This window comes from Pseudophryne corroboree, chromosome 2, assembly GCF_028390025.1.
Source record: "Pseudophryne corroboree isolate aPseCor3 chromosome 2, aPseCor3.hap2, whole genome shotgun sequence".
NCBI classification, from domain to species: Eukaryota; Metazoa; Chordata; class Amphibia; order Anura; family Myobatrachidae; genus Pseudophryne; species Pseudophryne corroboree.
Genome location: NC_086445.1, coordinates 246219696 through 246235377, shown reverse-complemented (window position 1 = coordinate 246235377; position 15682 = coordinate 246219696). Strand labels below are relative to the sequence as shown.

Here is a 15682-nt window from a genome sequence, read left to right as displayed (position 1 = left end):
ATAAATATGAAACATGATAAAATAGAAATCTGTTTGAAAACTAAAAGTGAATTACTGTATATTTGGTTCATTAAAACAAAAAGGTACAAAAAGGATCCCAATTTCATATTGCAGAACCGGTGACATTTGTGGAGAGAAGGATAAATTCCAATAGCATATCTTTTCTGGAAAACATTCTGTAGAAGCAGGAGTAAAAAGTATAATCCCACGAGGAGGTATTAAGGACACCACACCATGTACTGAAAAGGTCCATTGCCAAGATTTCTATTTAGGCACTCGGTGTTACTGTGAGATACAGGAGTGATCTAGATTCCTTAGACAAGTCTACTATATAGGACAGTATTAAAAGTACCCGCCAATCAGGAGAAATACCTATGTTCCTGGTCTAAGGGGTTCATACAGAATGGACAAAGTGATTTCCGAATTACGTTTGCCTGTGAGAATAATATAACATACATCTGTGTCCGTCACAACTGAACAAGCCACAAAAGATAAGCCCGATAGTAACTCTGCCGTGTTTTGTGGCACCAGACGAATATTACACTACTAAAATAAGAATTTACTTACCGATAATTCTATTTCTCATAGTCCGTAGTGGATGCTGGGAACTCCGTAAGGACCATGGGGAATAGCGGCTCCGCAGGAGACTGGGCACAAATAGAAAGCTTTAGTACTACCTGGTGTGCACTGGCTCCTCCCCCTATGACCCTCCTTCAAGCCTCAGTTAGGATACTGTGCCCGGACGAGCGTACACAATAAGGAAGGATTTTGAATCCCGGGTAAGACTCATACCAGCCACACCAATCACACCGTATAACTTGTGATCTGAACCCAGTTAACAGTATGATAAACAGAGGAGCCTCTAGAAAAGATGGCTCACTACAACAATAACCCGATTTAGTTAACAATAACTATGTACAAGTATTGCAGACAATCCGCACTTGGGATGGGCGCCCAGCATCCACTACGGACTATGAGAAATAGAATTATCGGTAAGTAAATTCTTATTTTCTCTGACGTCCTAGTGGATGCTGGGAACTCCGTAAGGACCATGGGGATTATACCAAAGCTCCCAAACGGGCGGGAGAGTGCGGATGACTCTGCAGCACCGAATGAGAGAACTCCAGGTCCTCCTCAGCCAGGGTATCAAATTTGTAGAATTTAGCAAACGTGTTTTCCCCTGACCAAGTAGCTGCTCGGCAAAGTTGTAAAGCCGAGACCCCTCGGGCGGCCGCCCAAGATGAGCCCACTTTCCGTGTGGAATGGGCTTTTACAGATTTTGGCTGTGCCAGGCCTGCCACAGAATGTGCAAGCTGAATTGTACTACAAATCCAACGAGCAATAGTCTGCTTAGAAGCAGGAGCACCCAGCTTGTTGGGTGCATACAGAATAAACAGCGAGTCAGATTTTCTGACTCCAGCCGTCCTGGAAACGTATATTTTCAGGGCCCTGACTACGTCCAGCAACTTGGAGTCCTCCAAGTCCCTAGTAGCCACAGGTACCACAATAGGCTGGTTCAGGTGAAACGCTGAAACCACCTTAGGGAGAAATTGAGGACGAGTCCTCAATTCTGCCCTATCCGTATGAAAAATTAGGTAAGGGCTTTTATAGGATAAAGCCGCCAATTCTGACACGCGCCTGGCTGAAGCCAGGGCCAATAGCATTACCACTTTCCATGTGAGATATTTTAAGTCCACAGTGGTGAGTGGTTCAAACCAATGTGATTTTAGGAACCCCAAAACCACATTGAGATCCCAAGGTGCCACTGGAGGCACAAAAGGAGGCTGTATATGCAGCACCCCTTTGACAACGTCTGAACTTCAGGAACTGAAGCCAGTTCTTTTTGGAAGAAGATCGACAGGGCCGAAATTTGAACCTTAATGGACCCTAATTTTAGGCCCATAGACAGTCCTGTTTGCAGGAAATGCAGGAAACGACCCAGTTGAAATTCCTCTGTAGGGGCCTTCCTGGTCTCGCACCACGTAACATATTTACGCCAAATACGGTGATAATGCTGCACGGTTACATCCTTCCTGGCTTTGATCAGGGTAGGGATGACTTCATCCGGAATGCCTTTTTCCTTCAGGATCCGGCGTTCAACCGCCATGCCGTCAAACGCAGCCGCGGTAAGTCTTGGAACAGACAGGGTCCCTGCTGGAGTAGGTCCCTTCGTAGAGGTAGAGGCCACGGGTCCTCCGTGAGCATCTCTTGAAGTTCCGGGTACCAAGTCCTTCTTGACCAATCCGAGCCACGAGTATAGTCCTTACTCCTCTCCTTCTTATGATTCTCAGTACCTTGGGTATGAGAGGCAGAGGAGGGAACACATACACTGACTGGTACACCCACGGTGTTACCAGAGCGTCCACAGCTATTGCCTGAGGGTCCCGTGACCTGGCACAATACCTGTCTAGTTTTTTGTTGAGGCGTGACGCCATCATGTCCACCTTTGGTTTTTCCCAACGGTTCACAATCATGTGGAAAACTTCTGGGTGAAGTCCCCACTCTCCCGGGTGGAGGTCGTGCCTGCTGAGGAAGTCTGCTTCCCAGTTGTCCACTCCCGGAATGAACACTGCTGACAGTGCTATCACATGATTTTCCGCCCAGCGAAGAATCCTTGCAACTTCTGTCATTGCCCTCCTGCTTCTTGTGCCGCCCTGTCTGTTTACGTGGGCGACTGCCGTGATGTTGTCCGACTGGATCAGCACCGGCTGACCTTGAAGCAGAGGTCTTGCTAGGCTTAGAGCATTGTAGATGGCCCTTAGCTCCAGGATATTTATGTAAAGTGATGTCTCCAGGCTTGACCACAAGCCCTGGAAATTTCTTCCCTGTGTGACTGCTCCCCAGCCTCTCAGGCTGGCATCCGTGGTCACCAGGACCCAGTCCTGAATGCCGAATCTGCGGCCCTCTAGAAGATGAGCACTCTGCAACCACCACAGAAGAGACACCCTTGTCCTTGGGGACAGGGTTATCCGCTGATGCATCTGAAGATGCGATCCGGACCATTTGTCCAGCAGATCCCACTGGAACGTTCTTGCGTGGAATCTGCCGAATGGAATCGCTTCGTAGGAAGCTACCATCTTTCCCAGGACTCTTGTGCATTGACGCACTGAGACTTGCCCTGGTTTCAGGAGGTTTCTGACTTGGTCGGATAACTCCCTGGCTTTTTCTTCCGGAAGGAACACCTTTTTCTGGACTGTGTCCAGAATCATCCTTAGGAACAGAAGACGTGTTGTCGGAATCAGCTGCGATTTTGGGATATTTAGAATCCAGCCGTGCTGCCGTAGCACTACTTGAGATAGGGCTACTCCGACTACTAACTGTTCTCTGGATCTTGCTCTTATCAGGAGATCGTCCAAGTAAGGGATAATTAAAACGCCTTTTCTTCGAAGAAGAATCATCATCTCGGCCATTACCTTGGTAAAGACACGAGGTGCCGTGGATAATCCAAACGGCAGCGTCTGAAACTGATAGTGACAGTTTTCTACAACAAACATGAGGTACCCTTGATGAGAAGGGTAAATGGGGACATGGAGGTAGGCATCTTTGATGTCCAGAGACACCATATAGTCCCCCTCTTCCAGGTTCGCGATCACTGCCCTGAGTGACTCCATCTTGAATTTGAACCTCTGTATGTAAGTGTTCAAAGACTTCAGATTTAAAATTGGTCTCACCGAGCCGTCCGGCTTCGGTACCACAAACAGCGTGGAATAATACCCCTTCCCTTGTTGCAGGAGGGGTACCTTGATTATCACCTGCTGGGAATACAGCTTGTGAACTGCCTCCAATACTGCCTCCCTGTCGGAGGGAGACGTTGGTAAAGCAGACTTCAGGAACCGGCGAGGGGGAGACGTCTCGAACTCCAATTTGTACCCCTGAGATACTACTTGCAGGATCCAGGGGTCCACTTGCGAGTGAGCCCACTGCGCGCTGAAATTCTTGAGACGGGCCCCCACCGTGCCTGAGTCCGCTTGTAAGGCCCCAGCGTCATGCTGAGGACTTGGCAGAAGCGGGGGAGGGCTTTTGTTCCTGGGAAGTGGCTGTCTGTTGCAGTCTTTTTCCCCTTCCTCTGCCCCGGGGCAGAAAAGAGGAACCTTTTGCCCGCTTGCCCTTATGGGGACGAAAGGACTGAGCCGGATAAGACGGCGTCTTTTTATGTTGAGAGGCTACCTGGGGTAAAAATGTGGATTTCCCAGCAGTTGCCGTGGCCACCAGGTCCGATAGCCCGACCCCAAATAACTCGTCCCCTTTATAAGGCAATATTTCCATATGCCGTTTAGAGTCCGCATCACCTGACCACTGTCGCGTCCATAATCCTCTTCTGGCAGAAATGGACAGCGCACTCACTCTTGAAGCCAGAGTGGAAATATCCCTCTGTGCATCTCGCATATATAGAAATGCATCTTTTAAATGCTCTATAGTCAACAATATACTGTCCCTATCCAGGGTATCAATATTTTCAGTCAGGGAATCCGACCAAGCTACCCCAGCGCTGCACATCCAGGCTGAGGCGATTGCTGGTCGCAGTATAACACCAGTATGTGTGTATATACTTTTTAGGATATTTTCCAGTTTTCGGTCACCTGGTTCCTTGAGGGCGGCCGTATCCGGAGACGGTAACGCCACTTGTTTTGATAAGCGTGTGAGCGCTTTATCCACTCTAGGGGGTGTTTCCCAACGCGCCCTAACCTCTGGCGGGAAAGGGTATAATGCCAATAACTTTTTAGAAATTATCAGTTTTTTATCGGGGGAAACCCACGCTTCATCACACACCTCATTTTATTCGTCTGATTCAGGAAAAACTACAGGTAGTTTTTTCACACCCCACATAATACCCTTTTTAGTGGTACTTGCAGTATCAGAAATGTTTAACACCTCTCTCATTGCCGTGATCATGTAACGTGTGGCCCTACTGGAAGTCACGTTTGTCTCCTCACCGTCGACACTGGAGTCAGTATCCGTGTCGACGTCAGTATCCACCACCTGAGGTAACGGCCTTTTTAGAGCCCCTGATGGTTTCTGAGATGCCTGGACAGGGACTAGCTGATTAGTCGGCTGTCTCATGTCATCAACCGTCTTTTGTAAGGAGCTGACACTGTCACGTAAATCCTTCCATAAAGCCATCCACTCAGGTGTCGACTCCTTAGGGGGTGACATCTCTATTATAGGCAATTGCCCCGCCTCCACATCATTTTCCTCCTCATACATGTCGACACAAACGTACCGACACACAAACACGCACAGGGAATGCTCTGATAGAGGACAGGACCCCACTAGCCCTTTGGGGAGACAGAGGGAGAGTATGCCAGCACACACCAGAGCGCTATATATAGATATAGGGACAACCTTATATAAGTGTTTCTCCCTTATAGCTGCTGTATTGTTAATATCCCACCAATTAGTGCCCCCCTCTCTTTTTTACCCTGTTTCTGTAGTGCAGGACTGCAGGGGAGAGTCAGGGAGACGTCCTTCCAGCGGAGCTGTGAGGGAAAATGGCGTCTGTGTGCTGAGGAGATAGGCTCCGCCCCCTTCTCGGCGGCCTTTCTCACGCTTTTTGTGAAAATCTGGCAGGGGTTAAAATTCATCCATATAGCCCAGGAGCTATATGTGATGTATTTTTAGCCAGCCAAGGTGTTTCTATTGCTGCTCAGGGCGCCCCCCCCAGCGCCCTGCACCCTCAGTGACCGGAGTGTGAAGTGTGCTGAGAAGCAATGGCGCACAGCTGCAGTGCTGTGCGCTACCTTGTGGAAGACAGGATGTCTTCTGCCGCCGATTTGCCGGACTCTTCTTGCTTCTGGCTCTGTAAGGGGGCCGGCGGCGCGGCTCTGGGACCGAGCTCCAAGGCTGGGCCTGTGATCGGTCCCTCTGGAGCTAATGGTGTCCAGTAGCCAAGAAGCCCAATCCACTCTGCACGCAGGTGAGTTCGCTTCTTCTCCCCTTAGTCCCTCGATGCAGTGAGCCTGTTGCCAGCAGGTCTCACTGAAAATAAAAAACCTAAACTAAAACTTTCACTAAGAAGCTCAGGAGAGCCCCTAGTGTGCACCCTTCTCGTTCGGGCACAAAAATCTAACTGAGGCTTGGAGGAGGGTCATAGGGGGAGGAGCCAGTGCACACCAGGTAGTACTAAAGCTTTCTATTTGTGCCCAGTCTCCTGCGGAGCCGCTATTCCCCATGGTCCTTACGGAGTTCCCAGCATCCACTAGGACGTCAGAGAAAAAGTGTTTAGAACCATTAGATGGATTGGTTTGAACGAATATTGGTCTCTTATGAGAACATCACATAATCATTCAGATGAAGTGCGATAGAGAGAGGATGTCTTACTCGGAGATTGAGACTTTTAATGTAGTTTTAGTAACAGATTACAGAATGTACAGAAAACTGTCCCTGGACTTGTTCAGAGAAGGAAAGCAGTGCATCTGTGAGGGTGAAGGGGAGAATAGAAAGAGGTCGATCCTCACTCTTCAGATGTGAATGGAGGAGTACAATTCAGTTGGGACAGTTGTGTCCAAGGAGGTGTGCTCAGGAAATCTGGGTAAACTGTAGGGAGCAATAGGAGTATAATAGAGTACTCCAAGCAACAAAGAACGGGTTGGGTAGTTGTATTAGTGGTTTCCAGGTGTATATGAGCACACAAAAAAGCCATGTGGTTATACGGGTGAATGCATATGAGGGCCTTAGGCCTTACCCCCACTCATGTAAAATGATAGGATGCCCTCAAATTACTAAAAGTAGATCTGTCCCCCAGGTGGCCAGAATGACCATTTGTAGAAAGCCAACAAAGTAGAACATGACAAATAGATCATGAATTTATTTTAGAAAACTGTGTTCTTCATGTGTCTATAGTCGGTTGCCTTCACCTCTCTGCCAAGGAAAGAAGAGAACGCACATCTGTTGCAGTGTACCAGATTATCTCGAACCTATCAGAACCAATGGACACTAAGTGGTCTATTCATGAAGCAGTGAAAAGAGTGGAGAAGTGAGCCAGTGAAGAAGTTGCCCATGGCAACCAATCAGCTGCTACATACAATTGTATAGTATGCAAATCATAAATACTAATTCAATGCTGATTGGTTGTCATGGGCAACTTCTCCACACTTTTCACTGCTTCATAAATAGACCCCTAAAGGTGGGTGTTCATCCAAGTCTGTTCATTCCTAGTAGTTATAACTTCCCCAATTGCACATCTTTAACTTATTTATGTGTTTTTTTTCTCCTTTAATCATAAATCCTTGGGACACCTTTAGCCCAATATAGTAACACAAATGTGCGCCAACACCCTAGTTGGTTCCGTACACTAAAATCAATGGGCCGTTGGTCATGTGCCCCCTCCCATCTAAAGAATAACATGGAGAAAAGACCAGATGAACATACATTACAGTCAGAAGACATTCCCCCAGCTCAGAGAGCTAAATGCATAGTGCATTGCTACTCACTGGCCTTATACAAACAACTTATTACAAGGAGATTGTTTACATAACACAGAAAGCACACAACTTACCTAAACATGTAAAACCTTTTATGATCTAGGTGGTTAGAACTAGTGGATACTACATTTGTAGAGCCATAAACATAATCCAGATGGCCACTGAAAGAATAAAGCTAGGTACGCACTTGTACAAATACTTTCAATGCGATTTTACTGTCCATTTTACTTATGTTTGGAAGTCCTGATAAAAGTGCGATTCCTGAGCACACATCTGTACAAATACCTTTGATCCATGAAACTTAATGATGTAAAACAAATCTGCTCAAAAGACACAAGATGGCACTTCTGCTGGAGAAGCATTGCACATAAGGGTGTACCATCGAATATTAAACTGCACAAGAAACCCGATCTTCCGATGCAACATGTTTTCATCCAATAAAACATGACTGATGGTTCATACACATTCTTAATATATTTTAGGAGCAGGTTGGGAATCGAAGAACAGCCCGACGACTGTATGGATGTGTACCCAGCTTTAGTCTACAGTTCTCTTCTACTGGTTAGTGCAAATTGCAGTGGATGAAATGTGATACACATACCACATCAACTTTCTAATGTAAATAGTATGAGAATAAGAACATTCCCCAACCAAACAGACCCCTATACTTGATTTTCAATAGTTCAATTAGATCTGGCATGGCACAGAAGGATTGATGTATAGCAGAAGTAGTGCCATTATTTAAAAAGAGATCCAAAAATCATCCGGGTAACTACAGACCGGTTAGTTTGACATCTATAGTGGGGAAAATATTGGAAGGAATTCTAAGGGATAGCATGCAGGAGTATCTGCAGACCACAAAGATTATTAGCAAGAACCAGGGTTTGTGAGGGACAGATCATGTCAAACTAACTTAGTTAACTTCTATGAGGAAGTGAGCGACAATCTTGACCAAGGAAAAGCAGTGGATGTGGTCTACTTAGGATTTTGCAAAAGCCTTCGATACAGTGCCTCACATGAGACTAATCATCAAATTAAAAGAGCTTGGCCTAGCAAAAACTGTTTGTACATGGATAAGTAATAACTGGCTGGACAACAGGGCACAGCGAGTAGTGGTCAACGGGAAGTCTTGAAGCTGGACACCAGTAGTCAGCGGAATACCACAGGGGTCCATACTCGGGCCACTACTGTTCAACATATTTATCAATGACCTAGAAATAGGCCTGGAAAGCACAGTGTCAATCTTTGCAGATGATACTAAACTGTGTAGGGTAATTAATTCAGAAATAGATGTGGAGTCTCTGCAGAATGACTTATCTAAACTTGAAATCTGGGCGTCTAAATGGAGAATGAGGTTCAATATAGAAAAATGCAAGGTTATGCATTTCGGGACTAAAAACAAACTTGCACCCTACATATTAAACAGGGACAGTCTAGGGGTAACAGTTTTGGAAAAAGATTTGGGGGTACTCATTGATAATAAGCTTAATAACCGTATACAATGTCAAAGTAGGCAAGTAAAGAAGGCAAGTAAGGTGCTAGCGTGCATAAAACAGGGAATTGAGACAAGGGACGAGGATGTAATCATGCCGCTGTACAAATCATTGGTACGTCCGCACCTGGAATATTGTGTTCAGTTTTGGGCACCACTGTATAAAAAAAGATATCGGTGAACTAGAGAGGGTTCAAAGGCGAGCTACTAAATTGATTAAAGGGCTAGAGGGACTGGATTACGAGGAAAGGCCTACTAGGTTTAATATGTATACACTGGAAAAGAGGCGTCTAAGAGGAGACATTATTAATGTCTTCAAATATGTAAAGGGGCACTACAAGTAGTTATCAGAGGAATTATTTATTAAAAGAACCCTGTTTAGAACACGTGGGCACTCGCTGAGGCTGGAGGAGAGAAAATTCCATACGCAACGGAGGAAAGGGTTCTTCACTGTTAGGGCAATAAGGATTTGGAATTCCTTGCCAGGGAAGGTGGTAATGGTGGACACTGTAAATGCATTTAAAAGGGGATTGGATGAATTTCTGATTGAAAAGGATATCCGAGGTTACAACTTTTAAAATATTGACGTTGTTAATCCGGGTGTAACATGAATTGTAGTTGTTAACTAGTCATAAAACATTCTTCAGCAGGTACAGTAAAATCAACTCGACTTAATACAAAATACAGGTTGAACGCGATGGGCATTTTGGCTCTTTTCAATCACAATTACTATGTTACTATGTAACAAACTTATATTTCATAGTACAGTACCATTGTTTAACGTAAGTAAAAGTGGCATGGCCATGAGCTGGGAGGGGGTATTCAGGCGTGACACTTAGTGAATTTCTAATTTTTCACAGGCAAGCTTAGAATTAAAGCAAAGTTTTAGAAATAGATTAACTTTTAATGTCACCTCAATTTTAATTGTATATAAAACAACTAAAGCCTCCTGGTCCCTCTGAAAAGTTAACAATGGGGCCCCAAACAAATTCTTAGATATCGTTCTACGTGTTTATATTAGTAAACAAAAAGTGACATTAACAGACTGTACAGTATATCATCTGGTTCCTAATCTAGGTCAGCCTCACGTGGAGGGGGGGGGGGGGGGGGCATTCCATTGTTTTCTTCTGTGGCTACCACTAGAGGGCACAAAATACAGCAACAATTGAATTGCTGTGACGGGCACCCAGATAAACACTTAAGTCGCTTTCGTCCTATTGAAAAGAGCTGGGTAATTTTCAAATGTGATCTAAACCAGAACAGGATGACCCACACAGAATGAATTGCGGACTCAAAGGAAGACGAAGGCAGTAGTTACACATGGATCCAGTATTAAATACCAGCGGTCGGGATCCCGGCGGTCAGGAGACTAACGCCGGGATCCCGACAGCGAGCGCAGCAAGTCCCCTCGCGGACTTGCTGCGCTCACCATGCTTCAGGCCACACTCTTATATCCTCCCTTGGGTGGTGGCGTGGACCACCACCCGAGTGGGAATACGGAGCTTAAGTCGGGATTCCAACCACCGGTATTTCCACGACTGTTAGGATTCCAGCGTCGGGATCCTGAATGCCAGAATCCCGACAGCCGGGTTATTAACTGCATCCCGTTACGCATAAAGTATTTAAAATGATGTGCAGCTGCACCTCTGTACAAATACAAAGTTTGCATACAACATGGGGAAAGTTATTCTGAGATAGATAGAAACCCCTCAGCGCTATAGGATCGTATGGGGATCCCTGCACTTGGGATATTGGCAGTCAGAATACCGGCAGCAGCATTCCAATGCACAGCATCCAAACAAAACCCTAATTGCAGCCTGACCATAACCCCCCTCCCCCACCCCCCAACCCACACACATACATATGCGCGCGTGCAGCCTAACCCTCCCCGATGGTGCCTAAGCCTAACCCCCCCCCCCCCTTCCTGCAGTCTAACCCCCCCTTCCCAGCAGCATAAACCTAACCCTCGCTCCCCGCAGCCTAACCCTCCCCAGTGGTGCCTAAACCTAACCCCCCCCTTCCTTCCTGCAGCCTAACCCTCCCTTCCCCGGAGCCTAAACCTAACCCTGCACCCCCCACAGCCCAGGCATACCTACGCTCGGGATCCCGGTGTACGGGAATCCAGCGCAGGCATTGCAATCTATGTCGCCATTGGTATTCCAAGCAGTGTCAGGATTCAGACTGCCAGGATCCTTACAGGATGCCTTACAGACACATCAGTGTAGCAGTATGCACACAAAGAGGTGAGTCTATCTTTACATTAAAAACTGTTGGCAGCTAGTCAGGCTAAGGGGTAAATCCAATGGAATGTGAAGGGTGCGAGTTTTGCTTCATTTCAACGCTGGAAGCAGCACCCAAACTTGCACCCTTCACGGCCTGATTTCAGACCGAATTCGCTTAAAAGTGCTTGCAGCCCCATAGGGCTGTGAGAGTTCAGGGTGCTGCAAAGTGCGGCTCTTGCCATGCTGACATGCGTAGTGGAGAAACTCGCATTTAAATGGACTGACCCCTAAAGTCTGACAAGTGGGTAGATCTCCAAAGCAGGAGGGCCCCCAGGTATTTACTAGACTCCCTCTAGGACAGTCCAATCCTGTCCTTAGACACACAAGCCAGAACTTCAACAGTATCATATAGTTCTGAATTATGGTGAATAGTGCAATTTGAGAAATGCAGTGGATCAAGAAGTATTGGAATAATTAAAACTTGGCAATATAATTGATCTGTCAACGCACATGATCCACCCAAAAAACATCAGTATGGCAATACATTAGCTACTCTACGTTATATGGATATTAAAAGTCACCAAGGACATGCGGGACTATGCATTATAATAAACCTCATTAACTTGTAAAATCCTTAATAACTGTTAATAACTGACAGTATAGAAAAAATGCATTACTACTCGTTTCCCTATTGAACATTGAAGCAATTACATCAGACTCACTGATATACTTTACAGGGGTTATATACATAGAGTAAAATAACTTGTGTATTTTATCAAAGGGTTGTCTACCACGGGTCAACGTTCTGTAGAACATCACAGTATGGAGGTAAGTGACCTAGCAACTCATTACAGCACAATCTACAGTATATGGAACTTTCTCCATGAACTAAATCTGCAGCTGTTCTAATAAAACATCCAGAACAAAATAGAAATTAAACATACGTAATCTTCTGTAACACATGCACTGCTTGCCATATAAATGCAGATTACCAAAAATAATAATTACTTCTGGCATTTAAATCACAGAATAGATGACAGATGGCAAAAAAAAAAATCGCAAAAATAAGTTGCATGCGACAAAGCCACTAGATGATGTGACCACTGCGCTTCAATGCTGCTGCTGTGCTGTATCCCTGCGGCGATATAGCACATGGTTGGCATTCTGCCTCTGTGTGGTGGGAGTTGTTGTTGCGGGGTGTACCGTGTAGGGGTCGATTGGGGGAGGGGGGGTACTGCTGCGCCCCCTCTCCAGGAGGCTCCTTGGGGCAGGTCATGGTGATGGCGCTGACGCTGCCTGCGCTGGTTCTGCCGCAGCTCTGTGCGATTGTTGTGCGGCAGCGCCTTATAGACGTACCTCCCGCTTTGCTCCTTCCCCCAGCTCAGCTCACCCGGATCGGGCTCTCTGCCCGAATCCCTCTCCTTTAACAGCCCAGAATGCCACGTCACAAGGAGGTGGAACACACCCCTTTCACCCTGCCAGGAGCTCCTCTCTCTGTCTCTCATTTGAATGTCAAGTTGGTCGCAGCGGTAGGACAGCGAATGTTCTTTCATTCGGCAACTTGATTGCTAAAACAGTGGCAGTGACTAAAGCGACAGTGTCCCAAATAACTATACACATGAATATGTGACAGCCTGCAGCCTGCAGCCTACAGCAAGGGCAAGACAAACAGAAGAATAGCAAATGTTACGTCAATATATATCATTCATACAGATGATACAGAATGTAAATTTATGTAAAGGATAAATCATACAGATTTACTATGATAACAGCGATAACCTGATAGCACCTGTTCTTTCACTCAGCAGCAGAGCGACTGCAATTATTTATGATGTCACCTGTAGGTTGTTCACTGAGATCGAAGATGTGAAAATAAACTGCTGTAATAAGTGGAAGCTTGTTCAAACTTCAAACACGAAAATATGTTATAGCAGGATTTATTATTTTTCAGATTTTAAATAAGCTGTCAACAGGGTGTTATTATTATTAATAATAATAATAATAATAATAATAATAATATTATTATTATTATTATTCCTGAATATTTAGAGGAGTATACATTTAGTCTACAGTAGCTAATTAATTTGCCGGGGGCTATTCAATTACCCCGATACCCGGTACTTATTAGGGATTATGCTGAGGCACCGAATTGTAGTCCACATGATGGTAAATGAAGCAAAAGTTTAAAAAAATAATATATATTTTTTTTAACTGGTCAACCTTTTGTAGCTGACGACCTTACACTCAGTCAACCTTTTACCTATCGATCTATTGATCCTCTCGATCTTTTACATGTTGACCATATGGCGTTGACTCTGTAATGCCCCATACACAGGGGGCGACTTGTCCTGTGTGCTAAAGCGATTTAGGTTAGCGCAGATCGCTCAGCACACCGCTATACACACAGCGATGGGTGCTGAGCGATCTGTGCTAACCAGTGTATTTTATACACATGCTAGGCGATCTAACTAGATCTTGCCTGTATGTGCAAGAGATCTGAGCGGCTGATGGCGATGCACAGGACTGCGCATCGCCATCGCTATGGGGTGTACACACAGAACGATCCGTGCTTAATTTCTAAGCGATCTAGACAGATCGCTTAGAAAATAGGCTAAAATCACCCGGTGTGGATGGGGTACTACTAGACAGTGTCTACCCAGTGTCTGTAACCCCCTGCCTTTGTACTCTCTCCATTTGACTCCCACTGCTGTAGGGTCAGTAGTGATGCTATGAAACATATGCAATCCTAAGGCTATTAGGCGGTAATAATTAATGAGCGCCCAACCATACGTGCCGGAATGGGAAGGTGGGGAACAGCTTGTCTTCCTCCAATTACTTGAGAGGCACCAGTCAATGTATTGGATCTCAGGGTGCAGTGCAGTCGCCATCTAGAGTTACCACTAGGGAGGCCAATCTCGGGCCTTTTTTTCAATCTCGGGTATTGGGATTGAAAAATGAGCAATTCCAGGATTCCAAGATTCCCGGGATTGGGTTGAAGATTTTAAAATTAAAATCTTCAGTGCCCCCCTGCCCCCTTCCCGGACCCGCCCAGCCCACAGAACTACACACCATCCTCTGGGAGTGTAGGCGGGTTCACTTGCTGCAGGCGGAGGAAGGCAAGGTGCGGTCCGGGCGGCTGGCGTCAGACTGCGTGACGTGAAGTCAGTGTGACCTCTGACTACTGGGGCAGGGGGAGCCGGGAGGAGGGAGCTGGGCAGCGTCTGAGCCTCCTGAGAACGCTCAATGCTGCCTGGCACTGAAAAATCAAGGGGGCTTTCTAATACCGAAATCCCCGGGATTAGAAGCTCAAATCCTGGGATTGAATCCCGGCCAATTTTAGGCCTAAATCCTGGGATCCCACAGATCCCGATCCTGGGATTGGCCACCCTAGTTGCCACGGGGCAGTGTCATGACACAGAGTATCCCTTTTCCAGCTGCTCCACCTCAGGGTTGCCGACTTTCTGGCCGCCCCCTCCGGGAGAGGGCAGCCAGCTCAGTGCAGCAGGGGAAGGACGGGCGTGACATGACATAGGGGGCATGGTGGGGCGTCGCTATGTAGTTGATGCAGCACATCACCGTGGCCACACCCCCGCTATACAGTGCCGCTATTGCAGGCATTGTACAGTGGGGGGCGGGCCTACAATTACACAATTCAGCACAAATCGTGTCATCGTTTCCCCTCGGACCACCCACTTGTTCTCTGTAAGTGGTCGGCCAAGGGGGGTGTGGGGGAGTTGCGACGCTGCGGGAGACTTACCCACCTTTCCGGGGCACCCGATTTTCGTAAGCCTCCTGACCATTCCAGGAGAGTAGGCAAGTCTGCTCCACCTCCTCCCTCCCCACAGCCCGTCTCCTGTGCCATTCTCCCCTGCACTCAACCCCAGCCCCTACAGTGAGTGGCTAGTAACAGTGGACTGGCCCCACCTCTGGGACCAGCCCTGTGCCGTTCTCACCACCCATTTCATATGTTCCTTCTCTCTTCTCCCTCAACTCCTTTTTCATCCTTTCTCATTCCCCATTGCGGCACCCTCTGACCCCTCCTCACCAGGGACGTGCAGTCAGGGGAGGCAGGGGCCTCCCCTGTCATTAATGATTAAAATAATACAAAGAAGATACCTATGACACATATTCTGTGTCATAAGTATCTCCTTTATATTAATCTAATAATTTTTACTTCTAGAATGGGTTTGAGAGGCACCATCATTGGTGCCTCCCGTTGTTAATGGGAACGGGGGGCGGGCAGTGGCTGGGACGGGGGCGGGCCAAGCCTTGGGCAGTAAAAGCCCATTGAAAATATAATGGAAAGCGGCACCTACTAAAGTGCCGCTTTCATACAGGAACGTGCTTTCAACCCATGAAAGCACGCCCATGTCAGTGATGCCAGATGTGATTGGCCAGTGGATCCGTCACTGGATCTGCTGCCATCACTCACTGGGTGCGGGCGAATGCGGCTGAGATGCGGGCGGCAGAGATGCGGGCGGCAGGATGCGGCGGGATGCGGTGGTGGTGCGGGTGTCAGATCCCTGCCTGCCATTCTGCAGAGTTTG

General features: G+C 46.8%; 1 protein-coding gene across 3 annotated transcripts in view; it reads right to left on the bottom strand.

The window, feature by feature from the left end:
- The window catches only part of SUOX (sulfite oxidase), a 44853-nt gene extending 32257 nt beyond the window's left edge, over positions 1–12596 (bottom strand). Inside the window, exon 1 of one of the 3 annotated variants that reach the window (XM_063952612.1) lies at positions 12492–12596. Coding sequence is in view for 2 of the 3 variants with exons in the window: in XM_063952610.1 (XP_063808680.1) it covers positions 12339–12411 (73 nt within the window). In the remaining variant the exon portion in view is untranslated. Of the gene's footprint in view, positions 1–12143; positions 12273–12338; positions 12462–12491 lie in introns of those variants that run through there. The other 2 variants (XM_063952610.1, XM_063952611.1) reach the window with 2 other exon arrangements.
- Positions 12597–15682: the final 3086 nt, after the last annotated feature.